The sequence below is a fragment of the Buceros rhinoceros genome, unplaced genomic scaffold, assembly GCF_000710305.1.
Source record: "Buceros rhinoceros silvestris isolate BGI_N320 unplaced genomic scaffold, ASM71030v1 scaffold21775, whole genome shotgun sequence".
NCBI lineage: Eukaryota > Metazoa > Chordata > Aves > Bucerotiformes > Bucerotidae > Buceros > Buceros rhinoceros.
This window is the reverse complement of record NW_010411484.1, coordinates 408-24,302: the sequence shown is the minus strand read 5'-3', so window position 1 is coordinate 24,302 and position 23,895 is coordinate 408. Positions and strand designations below refer to the sequence as shown.

General features: G+C 37.2%; 1 protein-coding gene across 1 annotated transcript; it reads right to left on the bottom strand.

The window, feature by feature from the left end:
• Positions 1-1,343: 1,343 nt before the first annotated feature.
• On the bottom strand, positions 1,344-22,894 carry DCAF13 (DDB1 and CUL4 associated factor 13; the record flags this gene model as incomplete). Its single annotated transcript, XM_010136043.1, has 10 exons — positions 1,344-1,496; positions 2,342-2,505; positions 10,446-10,581; positions 13,863-14,027; positions 15,879-15,961; positions 18,761-18,838; positions 19,597-19,752; positions 20,395-20,484; positions 21,262-21,369; positions 22,566-22,894. Coding segments are annotated over 10 exons (1,397 nt in total), but the record flags the coding sequence as incomplete, so codon positions are not given.
• Positions 22,895-23,895: the final 1,001 nt, after the last annotated feature.

The following is a 23,895-nucleotide window of genomic DNA, read 5'->3' as shown; positions in this document are numbered from 1 at the left end:
AGCTCTTCAGATCTGCTTCTCTTCCTCCACCTCTGTAAGATAATGTATCTTTTGCTCTCTGGATCACTTATGGTCTCTGGTCACCAAACAGCCATAATTATACAGGAATCTTGCCCAAACAGTGCTGGAAGAGACAAGTGAAAGAGTAAGAACTAGAAATGCATATGGATGTTAGCATCAGTAGATACATTAAAGAGGTGCTGTATGAAGGAAAGCGCTCTATTTCCAGATTAAAAAAAAAAAGTTAAACTACAAAGTTTATTCTAATTGAGTTCATTTTTTTTTAATGCATCAACTCGGGGGGAGGTAGTTAGACTGCATAGTAGTGCAAAGGCTGTAAAAAAACCGTTTTGTATGTAAGACGGTAAGCAACACTTATGGTTATTACGTATCTCATATTTCTGCAAGACAAGCCTTCAGCTTTGAAGGCCTAGTTGAATTCCGGTACTGTTTTCCAATCACCTTCGTATCTTCAGAAAAAGCTATGTATTCCACGGGAGGAGAAGCAGAGCATTTCCCAGACACACAGCAAAAGAACTTCAGGCTACAGGTACTTTGTGAAATGTGAAGCTTTTACTTTCTTTTATATCAACTTAAAATAGAAAGCTTATAATAAATCTCTCCCAAAGAAGTTTCTGTGTTTTATACAATTTATGTCATCTTTCATCCAGATTTTAGAAGTTTTAAATAAACTAAAGAGAAAATACATTTATTCAACTCTAATTATTAATATCAGCAACTTCAATAGTATGAAGTTTTGTCAAGTCATAGAACAACAGTTAAGACAGTACAAAACTATAAATATGCTTACAGATGCTCAGAATTCCACTGAATTTCTTCTGGATAAAAGAAAAATAATATATTGTACTAAATATAATGTAGTATATTTATTAGTTGCAATAAACAAAGTCTAAACCACTGTCTTAAGGTCACATGTTTACTTTATTGAATTTGTTTAAAAAACCCAAAACCAAAACAAAACCAGCATAAGGACAATTGATTTTATAACTCTGTATGGAACACAGGTTTTTTTGCCTCTGACAAATTTGAATCTATTTCATTTTCTTTTGTAGTAACGGTACCAAGGAACAGGATTGGAACAACAGAGAGGTCCTCCACCCACTACCAAGTTAACTGGTTTTATCAAAAGGGTCAAGCTGCACTGCAATACACTGCATTGGGCCAGTAACATCAGACAGGCAAATGACAATAAAAGATTACAAGACCAATTCTTACGACTACCCAAAGCAGATGATGACTTGAGAAATCAGAGCATGTGCATACTTGGAAGAAAAGCTGCCTTTTTGAGCCGTATGCTGTCTTACCGACATCCATCAAATTCTGTACAGTGGGTTCATTCAATAGTGACATTTTCTTTCATTATGACATTTTGTACATATGAAAATAACTATTTCACTACTGCCACAATATGTTTCTTCCTCTCTGACACAAATGGCATAGATCCTGGTTTGCTGTGCTTACGACGATTCAGTTCCCTAGAAACAAAACCACAGAAAAGTTCAGCAGTCAGCACAAAAATTTAACAAATACTATCTTCCTCCTTAATCTATTAATAGAGATATCCTCAATCAAAAAAAAAAAAATTAAGAATTGCTCTGCTTTTATTAAAAGCCAATCCTTCCTCCTTTGAGGAGGATTGTCCCTTTGAAAAATAAGTTAAATCACCTAATTTAGAAAAAGTTTCAAATCAACCCTTCTCTTGAGAGTTCAGTTTCCTTGATTTTCACGTCAACAGGATTTGCTGATCAAGTTCATCATCTTTCAGCTCTGAAAGCTGACTAAAACCCACCACTCTGGTTTTACTGTTAATTTAATGACTACAGCAAAGTATGCCACCTTCTGCTTCCAGAACTTCCAATACAACGATTCAGATGACAGAAAACACTCATCCTGGAGTCTGGCATAAAAAAAAAAAAAAAACCAAAACAGAACAAAAAACCCCATCCACAATCAAATACATAAAATACCAAAACCAACAAAAAACCTCCACACATCCAAACCAGCCCTGTTTCCACTGCAATGTTGCAACATGTCATGCTTGATAGAACTCCTTCGAAGATGGTATTTGCTCTCATTTCTTCAGTGTACTTTTGGGAAACAGCCTGTCCTCCCTAAGACTGCCCCTTGTCTGCATTTTTCTTATAATCAAAGGTTGATCAATCCAGTAGTTCATGATCACTTATTCAGATGTTCACAGTAGCTCGTACTTGTTCCTCCCACACACTGTAGCGCTCTCACTCACACACATTGCCATTACACCACTGCAGTGATGGATTTTATTAAGACCATGAGAAAACAAAGCCAGAAGAGAAAGACATACTTTCGCCGACGAGCTTCTCTCATGATACGTTGCTCCTTGATTTGGCAATATATACTTTTTGGCAAGTGACGGTGTTTAGCTATGCGTCTGATCTGCGGGTGATACTGGAACTTCTCCTTCAGCTTCTGATTGTAATTCATAGCTGCCTTCTCTCGTGGTGCAAGCTGTGGGGAAAACAACATAGACAAGCATGTTCTAAAAGAACAGGGATTTAACTGTCACGATTTTCTCTACAAAACAAAATTTTAACTTTAATTCAAATGGCTTCCTTCTAGCAAATTGCTGTAACTACAGGAACTTTAGAATTAGAGTAGGTTAGTATTAAAAACCTGCTATTTCAACAATACCCCAATGCTCAAATACAAAACATTTCCCATTTCAATCACAGTTTCAAAATTCAGTGAAGTAACTGAATTTACTCCCTGAAAATCAGCTTTTAGTGTGCTAAAGAGTAGAGAATAGAAATAGCTGACAGTAAAACCTCTTTGATCAATTTGCCTGCTTTCCTAACCTCTGATGATGATCAACTTTTGCTGTGAAACAAAGATTTGTAGGCATTTTAATCACCAGCCAGTGTAAGTACAAATGCTATAAAGAAGTTGTCTTCACGAACAGCTTTACAGACAGCTCTTTAGGCGTCCTAAATCTTACCCAGCACCTTGATCCATTAGAAAGCACAGCGCACGTATTGGATTTCAAGTATTATCTTGACTATATGGCACACAGGAAGCTCCAACTCTCATCGTGCAACTAAAAATATCTTAGTATCATCAAACGCATGAAATACAGATGAGCTAGTATTAACACAGAAGACTTGAAATTTTATCCGTGTTTAAAATTATGTCTGAGCCACCATTAACAACACTGAAAGTGAGAAATGCCTTTTCCTGACACCTGACCTACAAAGATTTTTTTTTTTCCCCCCAACTAGGCATGTTTCCTTTGGTCCTAATGCTTATTTATCAGAGGGGAAAAATCCATGTGTGCTGTGTTTTTGTTTAAAGCATGCACCGACTGCTTCACAAAGAATATCAGTCTTTGTGTATTTTGGATTTGCTCAGATCTCCAGGAATTTCACTCTAGTGAGCTTTCATATAAACACAAAATCTGTTAATAGTAGATATTAATATAAGATAATCTCATCCTCTTCTTCCTACCCTCCTGCCCAAAACACACTCTGTAACTCCAGTATTTCAGACATCTTAAAACTGTTCATATTTTCAAACAGTGGCACGAGTCTTCTGAAGTATTAAAAGCAAAATAGTTCAGACAACCTCTACTTATTTGCATCTATACATATATTTGCAAGTGACTCGGTTTCACTAATTTCTTACTTTCTCAAGAAAACAGAACTTGAGTTTCAGATGCTAACAAAAAAAAAAGCAGTAAAATTTTAATCACACTTGCAAAATCTTGGAAATTCCACCTAAATTACAAAACATGCTTACCCCCACCCCCCACTTTGAAATCAGCAATTGGCTATTTCTTCTCCATTCTGGAGGACACTTTTTAAAGTGACTTGTTAGAATATTACATTAATTCTGAAAAAAAAAATAGGTATCACACAGATAATTTTGATCTGAAATACAGTTAAATGATCTGAAAGCAAGTATTAATAAGACATAAAGAAGTTTCTCCTTTGGGACAATAATGAAACAAGGTACCAGATGCAGAGCTGCTCATCACTCAAAAAATTGTTATTCAGGCATCAGAGATACATAATTCTCTTAACCTGTTTCTCCACACCATCTTATTCATAAAAAACAAATTATTCTGCTTTACTTACATTTATCACGACCTCTCAAATTGCAAGTGAGTAAATTTACAATCTCAACTCACTAAAACTAATGCCCCCCCCCCCCTTTACTGAAAGTCCTTCTAGTGAGCCAGCCTAAATAGCTGGTTCACTCTCAATAAAACCCAGGTGTTCCAACTCTGCTGAAAACTGCAACCAAACCCCCCCCCCCCCCTTTACTGAAAGTCCTTCTAGTGAGCCAGCCTAAATAGCTGGTTCACTCTCAATAAAACCCAGGTGTTCCAACTCTGCTGAAAACTGCTAACATAATCAAAACTGAAGAGCTTTTATTTTAATTAAATACAATGATTTTCCGTTAATTTAAGAGCAAACTGTTCTTGATTTAGTATAACCTCAATGATTCTACAGACGAGGCAAATCCGTAAATTAAAGACACATCCAGGATATCTTATTTTAAAAATTAATACAGATTAAGAGGTGGTTATGTTTGAGTCTGATTCCATTTTTATGCATAATGTGGTATGTAGAAAGACGTGTAGCTGGTAACTCGGTCCAACTACCAAAATGACAACACCCCATACACCAGGCTATGCTAAATGTACCCTCATCTACATGATGATAAAAGAAAATTTTGCAGTAATGACAAGTTTCTATTTATGAGAGATAGCAGACAGCTAAGAAAGCAGACTGCAGTAAAGCACTGAATTCCAAGCTCTCTTGCAAGCCATCTTACAAAGGTCACCGTAAACAGTTGAAGAGAACAGCAATACTTCCCATTCTGTTCTCATCTGGAGAAGATGCTATAAACACGTGATTTAGCAGAATTACAGCTTTTGTTTATAGGGACTAGAACACTCCACAATATAATAAATTAGGATTTGCATGACATCATGAGTGGAAGATATTCGCAAAGATGATGTATGACTCTTTTCATACACTGCAGAAGTGAACGTGCAACTTCCTTCCCCAAACCGGAATTATGTGGTAGAAAGACAGCTGATTTGTGCCATTACCACAGCAGTACTTCATAGCCAGTATTTAAGTAAAAAAGGGAAAAGAATTCCAAAATGCAACCAAGTTGTCAGCAATAATAAAATGTGTCCTTAAGTAAACTGCCTATGCCTCTCTCCTCCCACCAGACGATAGAAGCTGGCTATTTTTCCCATCTAGGCACAAAGAGGGAAAGCATTTTTCCAGAGCACTGACTGAAGATCTAAAACCACCTTTAATAAAAAATTCCCCTTTTAAAGAGGGCTGTATTTGTACCGTTTAGTATTTAAAACTCCACACTATTAGACTCCTGTAATTCAGCATGAGAATATGAAAAGGATGTTCATCTATCCTGTCCAGGTTGCTCTTCTACGTTAGGACAGACAGCACAGATGCAATATATTTTTAGAATGCAAATGTATCCCATCAGTTTTCTACACCATAGCTTGTCTTCAATTCCCCCCACCCCACTGCTCTGCTGAAAACACCTTCCTAAGTTTATTGCCATGAATTTTATTTCTCATTGTTTGCTTAGACCAAAAACTTACAGCTTCTTTACCCCCAAATGGATGACAAAAAAAAGACAGGTAATGCAGATGTTAAGAGCACAAAATCATAGCTAAAGAGATGATACATGTGCACTGAATTGCAAAACCAAAATCACTATGAAAAGAATGCTGTGTCACACAGTATATGGCACTGCTTGTAATCAGCCTTATCTCACAAAATGGAACTGTATACTAGAAGCAGACTGAAAGGATACACAATCACTTTGACAGTTTTGATATGCTCCTGCTAATGCACTTCGCTAGATCAAAACCAAGACTTGTAACTGCACTTTCTCCTATCTTCTTCAGTCCTTACTCAAAAGCTGTTATTTCTGCATCTTGTAAGAAAGCAGCAAACGTATGCTCCACTACTGTCACACTCACTCATCATGCCGGTTTTACACTCACTGAAATACAAATCATGCCCAGGCAGAAAGTTTTCTTCTCCAATTGTCCAGTGCTCTGTTCTAATTCCTAACTACTCCAGAAACGTAACAGAGCCAAATTTTGCAGCTGTTACTCTTAGAAGAAATGCTACTAAGTGTTTACACTCCAAGAGCTGCAGGTGCAGATTTTAAAATGTGTCAATATATTGAAGAACAATACAGCTTTTTTGGAGTATTACTGATGGTTCACTGCTTTCACAATTCAAAAATCTCCATCTATCTCCTCCTTTGTATACATCAGATTAATTCTACTCTAGTAACTGAAATCTACTCTACTACTGTTGCTTTTCCAGCCTTTTTATCCAGACGAGGCTCTGTTTTCCTCTCTTCCTCAAAAGCCAAAGTCATTTACCTTTTCAGAAATCCCAAACCTCTTCAAAAGCACAGGTACAAATGCCTCAAACATACTTAACGTCGTATTTTATGTATAGTATTGAACAGTCTGGAGTTTCTTGAAACTCTTGTTTAATGGAGTCTTTTGCTTCTGGACATGCAGAGCTAGATGCTTACTGCTTCAAAAAGAACACCTGTTAAGTCCTTTAAGTGATCATTATTTATTATTTAACCAACTTTTATTAAAAAAACCTAAACACTATTAATTATTTTAAAGCAACCTCTGCAGTAGCTCCAACACAGAGATTTGGGGTTTGTTACCCCGGTGTAAACCCATGCAGACTTCACTGTCAGTGGAGTGGAGACACAGCATCCCTCTGGCTCCTCCAGAGACTCTTATTCTTACTTTGATGTTTCACTGATTTTTAATAATGAGTGCAACGCCAAATAGATTAAAAGCCAAAAGAAACATGCATGTCAGAACTGATGACTGCTAGAGAAGCGACAGTTCAGAAAGTACAACCTTCCAAATGGATAAATGTTCATCAGTCACAACATAAGTACTGTTAACTTCACTGTTAACTTCCTTGGAATCCAGGAACGCTAAAAATAAGTACTCGCCAAAGAAAAAAAAAATGTTTGATTACCATATTTCTTTCTCTTTCAGGATGCTGGTTTCCATCCACCCCCACCACAAAAATATCCATCTTAATATACAATGTATTACAAGATGTTAGCATTATATCAGAAATACAGTGACCTTTGGATGAGTCATTCAATCAAATCTTCTCAGCAAAGAAAAACAGCAGACCAAGCAACTAAGCATTTAAGACATTCTGACACTTCCAACAGAATTACCAAATGTTCAGCTTTGAATATTCAGTATGTTCAAAAAATAGCCACATACTATGGAAGAACTGGACATTTTAGAATGAGCAAGCATATGTCTATGAAGATAAGAACACCAGTCCTCTAAAAAAGGAGCAGGTAGAGTGGAACAGCAGGAAAAACAGTGGAACCTGATAAATAGCTATTAACAGTTGCAACATTAAGAATCACGGGAACTACCAGACTGGATCAAACAACAACTGGCAGTGTTGCCTGATTCCAAACAACATTTCCAAAGTATATCCAAGAACGTAAGTCATAAAAAATTCCACTCTTAAGTCCTATTAGGAACAATTACTCTCTAAACATCTGGAAAATAAAATTTCATAGGGCTTCTAAAAAATTTTTTTAACAACTATAGCAGCTTTGGACAGTTACTAATTTAATATCCAAATTCTGTGTCTTGCTGAATTCAATCTTTTAACAGCATCATGCTTGAACACATTTCCACACAAGATATGGGGATGGGAAACATTATCTCCTCATATAATAATTTTTTATAAATTCATTAGTGTCATCCATGTGAAATAAGAGCAGTTTTTTCTACATAATTCACTATATCCCTTGTAAGTTCTCCCTATATTTCTAAATAATTTTGCTTTCATAAGATTTTGCAAGGTGTTGATGTTGCAAGGTGGTTTTAAGATAGGATGACAACTTTTGTATTGTAAATGATGAGATGATTTTCTTTTCTTAAGAGTTAAAAAACCAAACAAACACCACACAACCCCAAAAAAACCCAAACCCCGCAAACAAACAAACAAAAAAATCAAACAAAAAGCCCACATACCATTTGACCTGTGTGTTATAGCTAGCTATTGACTTAGTTCTCTTACGAGCTGATAGCCAAAGAGCTTTGACAGAAATGCTCACCAACCCTTACACTCATGCAAGCCAGATCACTTGTATGATCCCACAACAGCAGAACTGAATCACAGACACAGCCTGCAAGAGGCATGTCAAGCAGCAGCACTGTTCTTACAAACAAGGGAAAAAAAAGAAAAAGGACAGGCTATTTTATGTAGGGATCACTGTCAGGTCAAGGAACACAAGAGTATTGATGCGCAGACGGTATCCGATACCCAGTTGTTACAATGGGTAGTGCCTTTTTTAGGCCCATACCATGGCTCATTTTCACTAATGCAAATAGTACAGAAAACGGCAGAACGTCATTCACGACTCTACAGTTTGAATACTTAAACAATAGCTAAGTTGTCCTTTTGGTATTTAATATTTCAACAGTGCAGGAGTAGTTGGGTTTGCCTATTACTTCCCAGAGCCAGGTATGCTCACTCTTTCATAAGAAAAGGAACCAATGCCATCTAGTAGTCAGTACAGTGAATTTTCTGTTCACACCTGAGAATACTAGGAATCACTTCATATGAAAATGGTATTTGACATTCTTTTCACCCGCTTGTCCTTCACAGAAAGGGCACAGAGTAAAGATGCATGCCAAAAGCACCAGACGACTGTTACAGAACATCTTACAGAGACACAGCCTGCTCTCTTACTAAGAACTAGTGAACAGAGAAAATTTCAGTTAATACTGTAAAATCAGGTGAAAAGGACACTCTCATGACCATATGGATATGACAATAAGAAAACAGGCCATATCTCTGCCCAACACCACTGTCTAAGCAGATTCAACATAAAAGTTAAATTAAAAAAAAGTTAAGTCTGTAATGACCTTTGCGAAGTCCTTGGAACTAGCAAGTATGGGACTGATACTTAAATTGTTTGACTACACCACCACACGTGAAAATCCCAAGAATCAATTCATTACAAAAAAAGAAAATCGCATCCTCAACAAAAAAGAAGAATTATTCCATTAAAGAAATACAAATTAAATAATAGTACCCTGTACAGGCTACAAATTTGTGAGGTTTGGTTGCTTTTTTTTAATCGATAGCTCTATAGCAAAGATGAGAAAAATAATAGGACTTCCAGATATCCATGGTGAGACACGGCTAAAGATATACATGTTATTTTAGCTGTGCTATTCCTTAACCAGTGCTTCACAGCGCACAACAGTCCATGAATTATCCCATTCTGCACTGTAGCCTTAGTACTTCCTGCCACTCCCATTCACCTGCCACCTCTCCCAGCTCTGCTCCACTTCCCTCTCATGCAGACACTGCGATTTGATGGAGCTTCAGGTAACCACAAGCAGCCCTAGATGTAACTGTGCAATAGATCCATCCCCTTAACTGTAAAAAATTCTTCCCCAAATTGCAGCTTCCCTCTCCTCATCCCTCAGTCTTTCACCAGTTGAAGCAGAAATTCCCCCAAGCATTATTTGACAGGCATGCTTGTGGGCTCAGAAAAAGCAATGTAAGCACCTCCAAAATACTGTAACAATAAACCTACGTAAAGGGATTGCTCTCAGCAGACAAAGCGTCAAATTCATTCTCCAAAGCTCTTCAATACATTAATACAACTGTGCAGATAAATATGTGCAACTGGTAACCGTAATAAAACATTCTGGCTTTGTCTATAAATAAGCATTCAAACAAGCATAACTGAAAAGACATGTATCTCATTAGACTTGTGTCTGTTCCTACTAGGAATACTTCAACCAAACTGTCTTCCACTGAATTAAATGGACTTTGGACACCACATTAGCTTGCCTGCTTGATATGAGAATTACATAGGTTAACGATAATCTCAGTTATGTATCAGTGCAAATGGTCTATTTTACAATGCACACAATTATCACAGTATGAACTAATATGAACCAGTTGAATGCCAGTTAAAATTACTGAAAGCAGTAACCCTAGTTTCAGTATAATGACTTACGTACAGCAAACCAGAATTTATTGCTTTTTCTCTAGTGCAAAGGGATAAACTCTCACCTGTAGCACCCAGGCAAAAAATTCTAATCTAGTTTAGTTAGAACTGATGATTGTCAACATTAAATAATCGCCTTGTGCAGCAATAACAAGGTAATTTTATTATAAGCTGCAGTAAAAGCAGGACGCTATATTAAGCATGTCCGTGTTCAAATTAAATACAAATGTCAAATTACAATTTCACATTTTCCCTTTAGAAACGATGTTTTAGAAGTTGAATAGGCTAACCAACTGTAATACCACCAAAAAACCCCAAACATCTGAAAATAACAAAAAGCAAAATGCAACTCTTACCACTCCCAGTTTTTCTGAAGCATTAGCTTTCCATAGACGAATATTCATCTCATCTGAGCCACACAGAATGTATTTATTATCTGAAGTCCATTTTACAGTAATGACGTGCTGCATTCGTTTTGTATGATACACCTCCCTAAACCAAGAGAAAAGTTTTTGAATGATCTATCATTTTTCCCACCGACATTACCTTTCAAATAGCAGAAAGTATTCTGTTCAGTGTAAAATTTGTTTACTCTTTGTTGGTTTTTTTAAGAAATCTAGCTTTATTTAAACACAGTACTGATCTTAAACCTACAGAGAGAGATTCAAATAAAGTGTGATGGTTAGACCGATGAAGGACCGACAACCTAGGATAAGATGCTTCTTCAATAAGTGCTTCCACAGAAATTACAGTAAATAGCTAAAGATTAACTCCTCTTGCAGAACATGCTATGGGTATACAATATGATATGCATACTGTTCCTGAAATGGTTTTCATTATGTTATTATACCAACCAAGCATTACAGAATGGGACTGCAGAAGAACGGGTGCCAAAGAATCTGACACCACCACTACGAAAGAGAAAAGTAAATGAACACCCTCAGCTGTCCATTTATGACATGGCAATAGATTAGCTACTCTTCATTGTGATTTCCCTCCTTTCCCCAAAAATGGACTTCCTTTATCATTGTCTAAAGGACCCCGAGGAAAAATTTTAAAAACCTAAAATCTCAAAGAAAAGTCTCCAGTCCTGCAAACATGAACTCACAAGAAGTACCAGCTTGTAAAAAAGGACTCAGAACAGCTGTGTGGCTATTAAAGCATAAACTACATTTCATTTCTGCCAGTCAGACTCCAGCTCAACAAGTGCTGGCACTTGTTGAAAAAGTGCAGCCACACGTCATTTAAACCAATACTTAAATGCAATGCTTATTTAATTTTTATTATGTTCGTACCAAACAAGCAGAACATTATTCTACAGAATGAAAGTTATTCTTTTATTTCTGCTATAAAAATACAGGACTAAGTACACTTTTCTGGTAATGTAATTATTTATTAGCATTCTAAAGGTCAAGAATAAGTAAGGCCTACTTATTGTCCACTGATATCCACTCCTTTGGTATACCAGTCATGCACTGCAGCTTATAGACCATTCTCTTTCTTCTACCCAGGTATTTTTACAAACAAAATCCAGTAATAATGGAAGAGAAATATGAAAACAACACCTATTCAAGAGCTGTGGAAAAATTAGACTGGGGTTGAGCTGCAAGGGTTGTAAGAAAAAGAAAAGTAATCAATGTATGGCCTTAAGCAAGCTTTAATAAGCTTAACCACCTCTTGTAATTCACACTCAAGTGATGCTCTCCAAGAACAACCACGTGGAAGACTGAGCACAAGGACCTTCAGAAAACAGTAATACTCAGATCAGCTTTCTACTGATGTTGATGTTTAATAGTGTGTGCACATAAGCAAGCTGATAAGAATTTCTACTGGCTCAATAACAAAGCACTTATTCACCCACCCTTGGGGAACTAAGTACTTTTCCTTTCCTTACTCTGAGTTTTCAGATTTTGCCTCTCCTGTTGCTGTGATCACAAGTTATTAAATATCGTTCTCAGGCAAAGGAAAAACACGGAATGTGGTCAAATAACCTGGATCTGTCATTAAAAAAAATTCACACAGACATCTGGTTCTGTGTACCAGGAATTTACTAAATTTAATCAACTTCATAATAAATCTCATTTCTTATGGCTAATGAATTTCTTGATTTAAATGCTCGTCTTAAAATAAAACAGAAAGCAATGAAAGTTAGTGGGTTTTGAGGTTGGCAGGAGATCAAGTCAAATCTGAAATACCATCAGGATCCTTGTTTACAGATACTCTTAACTGCCCTCTCAGTTTTCCAAGCGAGATCAGATCTTCCATTTGGAGACATTTTTCCAGTCCATAGGATTAATTTCAACTCTGCAATTATGAAAAAGCCCAGCTTTTAAAGAATTTTAATTATCCTAGAATGCCCCATTCAGCTTATATGAGGCTGAGTTCTTAATTTGTAAGGCTTTTTCTCACTAGATTTATGGCCACCACACAGAGGGGGGAAAAAAAGGGGTATGGGGAAAAAAAGGGGGACAGAGAAAAAAAATTTCTTCCACAGGCCTCTTCTACAGGAACCAATTTGCTGTAACGCAGAATAAAGCCTTTTACTGTTGCATTATGGGGTCCGCAAACTTCCCCTCAATGCACTTTCACTTTGTGTATCACCACTTCTGTGAATATTACTACTCTACAGAAAAACCTGTAGAACACAGGAGCTGCTAACCATATTGCTTAATAATACAAGAATTAAAAACAAAAAAAAAACCTACAAAGGAACTGCAATACATAATTACATTTAAAATATTATTGTGAGAGAGGAAGAAAACAAAAAGTACTTGCAGATTAGATATAAAGGAAAATAAACAGCCTCTCTCAATCTTAATGAAGCAGAGAAGCATAGTTATGTTAAAAAAATGCATACATACACTCCTCCTTCAATCAATATCTCAACATTTCCACCCCCTGAACCACCTAGAACTTGATTTAGTAGCAGCTTTTTTAGGGGACTGAGGTTGGAGAGAGGAAGGCAACTAGAAGTAAAATAAAGAAGAGGAAGAACTGACAACAGAGAATAATGAAAGTAACTTTATGAAGAACAAACGATACCAGACAGATCCGATTACTTGCTTCAATTTCCATCAAACTGAGGGAAAAAAAAAAGACAGACTTGATCCTATCTGAACTTCAGCAAAATATTTAATAAACTACCTTATGAAACCTTCATGAAAAACTAATTCAAAGTGAATTGTATCCAAGGCATTGTCACATGAACCAAAACCTGGTTAATAAAATATGAACAAAAGGTAGTAAGTGTACTGAAACAGATCACAAAAGCGTCCCAAACTGATCCTCAGGAATTCATACAACAATGCTTTTCACATAACGTCTTTAGCAATCATCCACATAGGATGAAGACAGACCCTAGAAAACCAAATGCTACAATGTTGTAAGTAAGGCACTGCAAACTTAAAATAGTGACAGATACAGTACAAAGCAACCTAAGAACATTAAAGATACATACAGAGGGAAATAAAATGGGATTCATCTTGGTGAAATACAAATGAGTACACCCAAAAACAATAATCCATTGTAATTTTGATCCAAAACTGCAAAAATACTGCTATCCATTAAGCAGACTTTCTACTCTAATACATACTCTGGAATTATCTGTCAACTACACAACCTGTCAATATCTAGAATAAGATTTCAATATTCACAGGAAGTGAATGCTCCAGTGAAGATGTTGATGAATGAATTAAGAATTTTGAGAACTAGGAATGGAAGTCACTGGAATGAATGACAGCAGAATGACAGAGAAAGGTGTAAAAATCACTCACCTGCTGTGGCCTTTGTCTACAGGAAAAATGCGGACAGACTTATCAAAGCTGGCAGAGACAAATTCTTTCCCAGTGGGTGAATAATCCACATCAAGAACAGCAGACACATGATCCATATACACCATCACAGGTGATTCAAGATAGCGCATATCAAAAGTATATAAGCTTTAAAATAAATAGACCAACAGCTTAATATTTTAACAACTCCTAAGTAAATAGCACATTTTTGCTGAACAGCTTTAACCATACATAAACCACACTGAAGCATAGATCTGTATTGCAGAGAGAACTCTAAAACTGCTCATAACATATGAAAAGAAAGAATGATGCATTTTTTAGGGCTTGAAAAATGTTTATTAACCAGAAGCTTTACTTGCTGGATCAGACCCAGGTTTCTTGCTCAGTGTCAAAGAACAGAGTCTCCACTGTTCTCTGGATCATCTGCTTACAAGTCACTGCCCAAACCTAGCTCTCCAACCACCACACTGTCCTCTACTCCATCTTCAAATGCAAGTATAGAACCTGAACTTGGCCAAGCATTTCTAAATCGTTACAGCAAGCCCATCAACTCCGCAAGGTATCTGTATTTTCTCATATTGGGAATTAAAAATAAACACTCAGCTGCTGGACCACAGATGGTTTGTTCTTAAACACTTCAATGCTCAGGTGAGGTCTACCTATACTCTCTTTGAATCAACAAGCCCATTGATATGTAGCAAAGCATAGAAACTGAGTAGATCATTAATTTGCCTAGTGTCAATATGCATTTAATGAAACTTGCTTAAAAGATACTATTTAGTAGAACTACTATATTAAAAATGAATAATTTAGCAGCTTTCTCATCCTCCTTGCTGCAGATGAACACATAACTGGACTTAATTCAATGTCTCTTACTGACAACTACGGCTTTTTCCTTCTAAATTCTCCAAGAGGTATGCTAGCATCATATTCAAAACTGCTACTCCATATAACCAGCTAACACTTGCATGCAGTTGTTAATATATGCATTTCCCATTGCACATATACTAATTTAGTTCGCAAGAGGACAGTTGCCCCTGACAGTAACAAATACTGCTTTTAGTTTAGCAAGGCAAAACCAGAACAAAATAACCCCAACACATAAAGAAACAGATTAGGGAGCCTGGGAGCCTTACGCACCACAACCAACATAAGTGAAAAGCAGTACATTAGATACAACACCCACATTCAAGGTCTAGGGCAGACTCCATTTCCTTGGAAAAACAGCCTTAAGGTAAGCGATAAAATTCTTACATTCTAGAAGAAAACAGTGATCTATTGTTAGATCACTGACTTCCTGGAGAAAAGGATATGGAGCACATTTTGCAATGGCTTAGTTTTGAAGAGACAGCTTTTTCAGTATCAGATTAGCTGTTCACATGAATACTATTGTTCAAAAGTAACAAACTGCTGTGAGACACAGAAAGGATTAAGTATTGCAGTCTCTGGAACTGTTTCACAAAAGATTATTTTTTTCTTTAAAGCGATGTTCTCATCAAAAGAGCTGAACAGTACAATATATCAAGCTTCACAAGAGCTAGCAAAAAACCAAACACTTATATTGCCTGAGACTAGACCAATAGTACTTATTTTCCAGTTTCCATTGCAAGTTACACTTGCATTGGTTCAGCTGCTTTTTTCTAAGTTACATTGCTTTCTTCACCCCAGGTACTGAAATAGAAAGAGGCAGTTTATTATCAATTAGTTTTAAAAAAAAAAAAAAAGTAAGCCTATAATTCTCTAGATTATTAAGTGATTCAAATTTAGAGTTTAAGTAGTCTTTTAAAAATTTATTTTTGTGTGATGATAAAACACCAAGATACAGATAAAAGCACAACACAGAATCATAGAATGGTTTGGGTTGTAAAGGACCTTGACGATCATCTAGCTCCAACCCTCCCTGCCACAGGCAGGGACACCTTCTACTAGACCAGGTTGCTCAAAGCCCCATCCAACCTGGCCATGATCAGTATTATCAAAGAGCAAGGTCACACTTACTTGTAATCTTCATTTGCTGCAGTGAAAATGAAAGCTTCCATGGGGTTCCAACACAGAGTATTTGTCCTCATGTTCAAGATAACCTGAAAGATATTTACACATTGCTACCTTGTTATAGGCAGTAAAATACTCGCTATAGTTCAAAACTTCCCATACCCCTGGAGACAAGCACTTTCTAAATACAGAATTATGGAATAGGAATAGCGACATGACAGAATGCTCCCTTAGCAGTGTCAGAATTAGAACTCAAGAACTTCCCGTCCCTCATCATATGCTCTCTGCTTTGTGCTACACAGCAGTTAAATTCTCCTCTGTAAGTCATCTTAAAAGCAAATTCTCCCAAGTGGTCCTTTAACATGTAAACCTGCCATCAACATGTAAACCTGCAACTTCAGAAAAAATTCAACTCTCCATCATATTTACAGGAACCTTTAAGTCATCTATAAACACACCTAATTAAATGGTTATTTCAAGTGATATAGTCATTAATTGATGCTGTGAACCAGCATTTGCAAAGCAATTATAACATTTTGGTGTTCTTCCAGCTATTACTATCCCTTCACTATTTTACCTCTGAAACTGCAGTTCATGAATTCTCCAGGATAGAGAATTTCTTGTTCAAGTGCCAAGCAATGTATCAGAAGTCACTGTGCTGTAATGTACTCACTGCTACCCCTGTTTTAGCGGTGAACCATTTGCTAGACGTTGATAAGATTTGCTTGCTGCTTGTAACCAGATGCTACAAACAGGCCAGTTTGCCTTTAACTGGGAGGAACGCAGCTGATGACAGCCTAGTAAGACCCTTCTACTTTCCTAACAGTGGACTACACAAGAGGCATTAAGAAGCTGTACGTCGGATGCCTCCATCTTGGGGGACACCTGTGGCATTAACAGCAAGGTCCTGTAGGGAGGGGAGGCAGGGAGGAAGTCATCTGACACCTCGTATGACACAACAGTGTTGGCTTCTGCTGAGTCCTGGAGGAGCTTTCAACCACTGTATTTAAAAATATATCACCTGACACAAAGTAGACGTATAATTACAGAGTGACTCATTAACAAACTGAACAACTCTGAACAGGATTTTCCACAATGCTCCAGGACAGCCACAAACCTACTTGAAAAATCCTGAAATTTGGGTGTTTAACACTATGATAGTCCAAACTAATTTTTATTCTCAGCTTACTATACCACAAATTTACATTCATGTAACAAAATACAGTTCTACAACTATAACCTTTACAATAACGAACACAATCTCAAGGCAAGTTAATTGTGATGACCCTCTTGTCATAAAACAGGAGTCCTTCCCTTCATCTTTTCTCATGTTTGTAGAAGAGTTCTTATTTTGCAGGCAGACAGCATCTAAGCATCATATCTGTCCCTCTTCGAAATTTAAAACTTCAAAACTCACAGACAGGACAAAAGGGCAAGAGAACTACTGCTTTATGAAATGGGGAGTTATACTCCTATTTCCACTAAGGAAGGGACTCCCACTGAGTTCCAAACAGGGCAGTGCGTGAGCTGCTTTGCTGATAAACACCAGGAACGCAGCAGTGCTAGAAGCCAGTGCCCATACACAGGTCAGATACCTCTAATAAGCAGCACCCTTCTTTTGAGAGTTACAGACCTCTTAGCTCCCAGTGCAGCAAAGCACATTCAACCTGCTTCTCCAAAGGAGAATAATCCCTATCCCAGCAGGAAACCCAGTACTGTATCTACAGATGCAGGGAGGTATTCATAAGTGTTTTACTCCTATAGCAGGAAACGCACCTAACCATGCCACTTATTACATGAGATATACATATATACTTCAGCGTGCATGTGTATATATGCATACTTTAATATATTCAGCATATATATATATACATAAAATTCCATTGGGGTTTGAACTTAGTTCACAAAGGCTCAAACTACATCCTGTTAACTTGTAACTGCAGATCTACAGCACTGGCTGCGTTCATTTTGACAATCAGGTCTCCAGCTAGCATCACTGACCATTTTTTATAAGAAGTGTCTCAGTTGCCCAAATGTAACTTCATTAAAAATTGTTGTGCCACAAGGAGAGAAAGAAATACTATTATGTCAAGAACATTCCTATTTTATAACTAAGTTAAGTACCATTATAGTGTCCTACAGTGTATATCAGACCAGTGTCATTGAGGACAGCACATAATACACCCGAAGGATTATGAGTGTATATTCACAAGCCAGAATATTGTATTTTGAGAAGAAAATTGTTGAGATGGCTCTGGGGCTCAAAACTACTGAAGTTGATCAAGCTTAATATGTGTGCATAAATTACCAGCTTCTTGTTTTAAACAAACACATACATTATCTTCAAGAGAAATAGGAATCTTCACATTATTGGTAAATTCCACATACAAACACAATTTTGATTCCACTGCAAAGGATTTCTGAATGCTTATACTAGGTGCATAGGGGAGGGTTTATCTCCATCCAAAACACTTTATCAAATGCAGAGCAAAGCTCTCCAGTGGTGGAAAGGAAATGCCTTAGAAGTTACCTTGCTTCCTTCTGGCAAATAGGAGGGAAAAAAAAATTATATAAAACACACACATGTGTACACAGACAGAATGCAATATAGGAACATAAAATTCTTATTGCAGAATTGCTGTCAAGTCAGGCACTTTATCAAGAATTACAACAGAGTGAGCATGACAGCCTGTTTGAGCGCAGAAAAGGGCCCTTCTAACTCAGCATGGTTTAAATCCCAACATTAATTCAAACTCAGTTAAAGGACTCGAAATTAGATGATGAAAACTCAGTGAACTCGTTCAGAGCTTCCAGTTCTCTATTGTCATCAACTGTTAGAGTGAACATTTACATATTCACACCATAAATGTCTGTTAAAAATATATTACCTTCTTTAATGGAGTTGATTTTCTCATATCATACAGCACAATATTTCTGTCAGAAGCACAGCTTCCCAAAAGATATGTCTAAAAGAAAAAACAAAAAAAAAAGAAAACCAGTGTGTATAGTGTCCTAAACAGTTCTAGAGTATGGTTAACAGCTGACATCAGATATCTAATCTATTTCACAAAGCTGGTAGTCGAATAGTTGCTTTTTCAGTCAAAGAAATATATTCATTGTTCTTTCTGCACAGACAATTATTCAGCACAAATATTTTATATAGTTTCCCCTATAAAATTCAAAATCCATTCAGTTCTCTCTATTGCAAAAGTAACATGCAATTCCTCACAAACACTTCATCGACAAAGACGGCCCAGCCAAGAGGCACACAGGAACTGCTGCAGAAGACCAAGCGCAATTGTTTTGCTGTGGAGAGGGGAAGAAGTCTCAGTCACAGCGAGTACAGTACTGGAACAGATAAGAGCTCCACAGCTGCATACTGCTATATTGTATCATTGATGTACATATTGTATTGTATACAATATTGCTATATTGTATGATTGAGGTATGGGATGTGCATTGCTCTAGGCAGGACAGAGACCACCCTACTTCTCCTTCTCCCCTCTCCCGCTACAACAAAAGAAAAGAAGATGGAAAATATATGGTACTACAATCCAAAGCAACGTAGCCATAAAAATGTATGTATACAGCCCCCTAAATATTATATTACAAAACTTATCAAAATCTAAATTTGGAAAAAGCCATTAAAGATGGTGTTAATACTGAGTTTAGATCTTATACTGATCAAGAAAAATATTTATTTCCAATATAGCAGAAACATTACCTCAATGGGATTAAATTTTACACTGCTTATGCTATCAAAACCCCATGTCAGAGAACACATGGGACTTGTCCTTTGCTCATCCCAAATGTCCACTTGATGGCCACAGGTGGCAAAAACAGCTTCCTTCCAGTGGTGATCAATTCCTGTATACACTGTCTTTACAAGAAAAAAACCAAAACCATTTACAAAACAAACGGTATACATAATTACGCAAGTATATTCTGTTACAAGATCAACATATCATTGCATATCAAGTCTGCCATGTTTTTAATTCATTTACACTACTGAAAACCAAGTCACCACTGCTACCAGAAACTAAGTATTATTAGACGTACCCTTACACAGTAGACTAGCTTTCTGTGTACTCAACGTGCACACATGCTCTTCTTGTTAATTTACAATGGAATCAGCATTGGAAGCCTTTTACAAAGTCCTGGCTGACTTCAAAGCAAATGGAAACTTTAAGGGTACAACTACGAATTTTCAGTGGGGACCTGAACAGATTCTACAGACATCACAATAATTAAAGAATTTCAAACTAACTAGTTACAAAAAGCACTGCTGAAGTATGCATTTTCAGTCTGCTTTTGTCAAAAAGACGTAAAGTAAAAATTTTGCATGGAATGGCTGAGAGGTATTGGCATGAAAAGAAAATTTAATGCAGACTAAGCACTGACAACACATATCTGAAGAGAAAGACTACAGAAAGATCTCACCAGTTTGCAACAAAGGGGTGATAATGGTTCAAACTTAATTCAAAAGGAGAGGTGTGGGAAAATCAAACCTTAGCTCTACTACCTTTCCAAGAATTGTATGAATAGGTTCTTCTTCTTCTCCGTATTCCGGGCTCTCCATTTTCCACTGCTTCACAGTTTTGTCATCGCCAACCTGGAAATATTGGAGAAAGCATGTACAGTTTTATGTAAATATATTCCGTTTATTTTAATAGATGCACTAGTTAAACGGGAAAAAGGTAAGCTGGAATGACGACCATTTTTTTTTAGGCTACCTTTTGTGATTCTTAAATCAGATAGCACCTTAAAGTGCAGATTATCTTCTGGAAGTCATTTTGATGTGCATGTGAACAGTTAAAAGGCAGTATCTGCCTCAGCTGATCCAGTTCCTAACATCATGCTACCTCCTGCACTATACCACTACAAGCTTTTGCACAGCTGTGCAGTGACCTGGATCAGGTAAACTGGCCAAATAAAAATGTTAGCTATACAAATTTAACTTCTCCTCCTGACAGTACTACTGCTGTTTCTTTTTCCCCCTTCTCAACTGTCAGTCAGAGGGATTGTCAAAAGCACCTTATCTTTAATCATACTATATGCAAATGACTTTTTAAAGTGTTTGTACGTCCTTCAATGAATGTAATCTATCTACTACTTTAATGAACACTAGTTTACTAAAGTTTTAATTACATGACCATCGTTGGCAATTTTCTGATATTTATCCCTTCCATAGTCTTGAGTAACATCTATATCACAGCATCAAAAAAAAATTCATCATAAATAGAGTTGTCAGGTTCACTGACAAATTTAATAAACGTATTCATACAATATTTAATTTTCTATGGCAGAGATTAAGATGATCACTGGAAAACAGATGGTGAACAGGCACTCTGCACTGCTACACTGTAATAAGGAGACACATTATACTTACAGTGAAGAATGAGGTACCACAGAAACGAGCACACATGCCTCGAACAAAGCCTTCATGGGCTTGTATAGTACGAACACACTGTCGTTTGGTCAAGTTCCAAATTTTAACCTGTTATAAACAGAAAATTGTTGTTTAAATTTTCTACAGCCCACAACTGCAATTCCTAATTCAACAGTAAGAGATCACATGCGTTGTAACAAAATGTCATAGCTGGCTTGAACACCCAGCAGGATGTATAACGTTAAAACTACTTAATTATTCTCTTCTTGGAAAAAAAAAAATTAGAGGCATGGTTCTTTCCTTCTTACCCCTTCCCTCCACACAAGCTATATACTTGCTGCATTTTTCCATTGCCTTATTTCTGAATTAGAATTCTTGTTAAAAGACAGCAGCAGTGATAAAATGCCCCTTTAAAGAGAAAAGCACAAGGAAATAGCCTTTGGAACCAACAGAATGTTTTCAGTCCAGTTGTTGCACTACATTTTCTACAGATGTCCACCTCTCACAGAGGTTTCAGTTTCAAAGAATTTGGGCCCACTGAAAAAACAAAGAAGTGGAGGTCAATATTTATATTTTTTTTGCATTTATAGTACCCAGAACTTTACTCATTCCATCAATGGGTAAGAAATCTGGCTGATGTTTCATGCAGATTTATTCCCCTCCTCTCCGAAAAGGTTAATCTCCCTTACACTACTGCATGACAGGAAGCACTGTTAAAATACACAAGTACTATCAAATGAACAATGTAAGGGTGAGAGAGGACAAAGAAGACAGGCAGTATTTTTCCACAAATTAAAGTGCCCTTGCTTGCTATTTTTAATATTTATATAAAATAATCAAACAAATGCAGGGTTACCATCTTTTAGGTAATACGACAAATTATTACTCCAAAATGGTTTTTTGGTTGTGCACTCCTTCCCACTAGCTCATCTGACTTCATGTCATCTTCCTAATCTGCAGCAGTTTAACTTCTTCAAGAGGAGGAGGGGGTCATGTGGGCAGCAAAAAGCAATCACTACAGACTGTAAATATTAACATCCACTTCTCCATACTGAGGAACTGAATGTCACACACTCTGCTCCCAGCTGAAAGCTGGTGCTTGGAGATTACAACCTGCAGTTTGAGAAACACTGCCCCGAAGTGGGTAAGTTGCACCTTCTGAGAGAAGATATGATATCATGCTGAACAAAGACACAAAAGAAAGGTAAGCAGGAGCCATTAAAAAAACCCACACACACAAAAGAGAAAGAAAAAGAAAAGAAGGAAGAAAGGTACCTTTGTTTGTTGGTGTAACTGCAGCTTACCTCTCCATCACAAGCTCCAGAGAGCACTGTAGACAAACTCTTCGGATGTTTGGCCATGCAGTTAACGCCATCTCTGTGGCCATCAAGTGAGTTAAGAAAGGGTTTCGCAAACACACGTTCTAGCTTTGTGGCATTCAGAGCTCTTACATACTCTCGTGGAACCTCAAATGGATGCAGTGCAGGGTCATAGTTTCTTGGAACTGCAATAAGAGTAACGCACATATTAGAAACCCATGGCACATAGCGTAGTTCAAGGCAAGCTGAATTTATAAGCTCTTCTCTATGACTTTCCTTCCACAGGAGAATTTTCTGCAACACTAAGATTTTTGCTTAGTATGCTTACTTAACAAGCTCAAAGTTCATGAAGTCTGAAATAACGCTGAAATTATTTTATGTCCTTTTCAAGGGAAGATATGAGTGTACACAACAAACTGGAAGTTGCAGATATCTTGCAATTATTATTAAATAAAAAAACCAAAAAGCAACGTCAAAGCAAAAAACCCCAAACCACCCCACAGTACCAACCTCCTACCACTAAACTTTAACGCATACTGAAAGGACATGGCCACACACGTGCACAAACAACCTAGCTCTCTTCACATTTAGTCAGCTGCAAGCCAGCCCTGGCTCAGAAATGGGACTCACTAGTGCCATCAGCCATCTGCTAAGCTATCTGGTTCCTCAGACAGGAGCATATACATCCAACAAGCTTCAAGCAAGGGTCTCTCTGCATCCACCTGCACAGATACACCTCACAATAAGCTGAGAAAGACAGCAGATATTAACACCGTGTTTATGGTTTTTGTCTCTTCCATTTGAAAAGTCAGCAAACCAACTGACAACATACCACTCACTAAGAACTGATACTTAGTTCACTCTGCTGGTTTCCAAAGACTGACTGATGCATATCAAAACCTCAAAATCTCTGAAGAAATGGAGTTGGGTATCACTCTGCAATGACAGAGAACTTGATTTAACAGCTTAGGTACAAATCCCACTAAAAATTAAGATGCATTCAGGTACTGTCCCAGTAGGTAACTTCAATAATATTTTTCCATTATATAAGTATATACCCATAACTAAATAACTAGCAATTGCTAATGATGATGCTACTTTGCTTGCTCAAAATAGTTTGATTTTCTGCATCCAAAACGCCTGGAGTTTTATTCCTGCTTTCTGACCAGGAGTGGCCATTTTACAAACTTTATTTCTGACACCAGGTAGAAACTAAACCTCATTTCTACCATGTTACGGAGGTGAGACTGCACAGCTGTATAAGACAGTTCTGCAGAGGATGAGCAGAACAGAGCATGGGAAGTTATCACCTCAT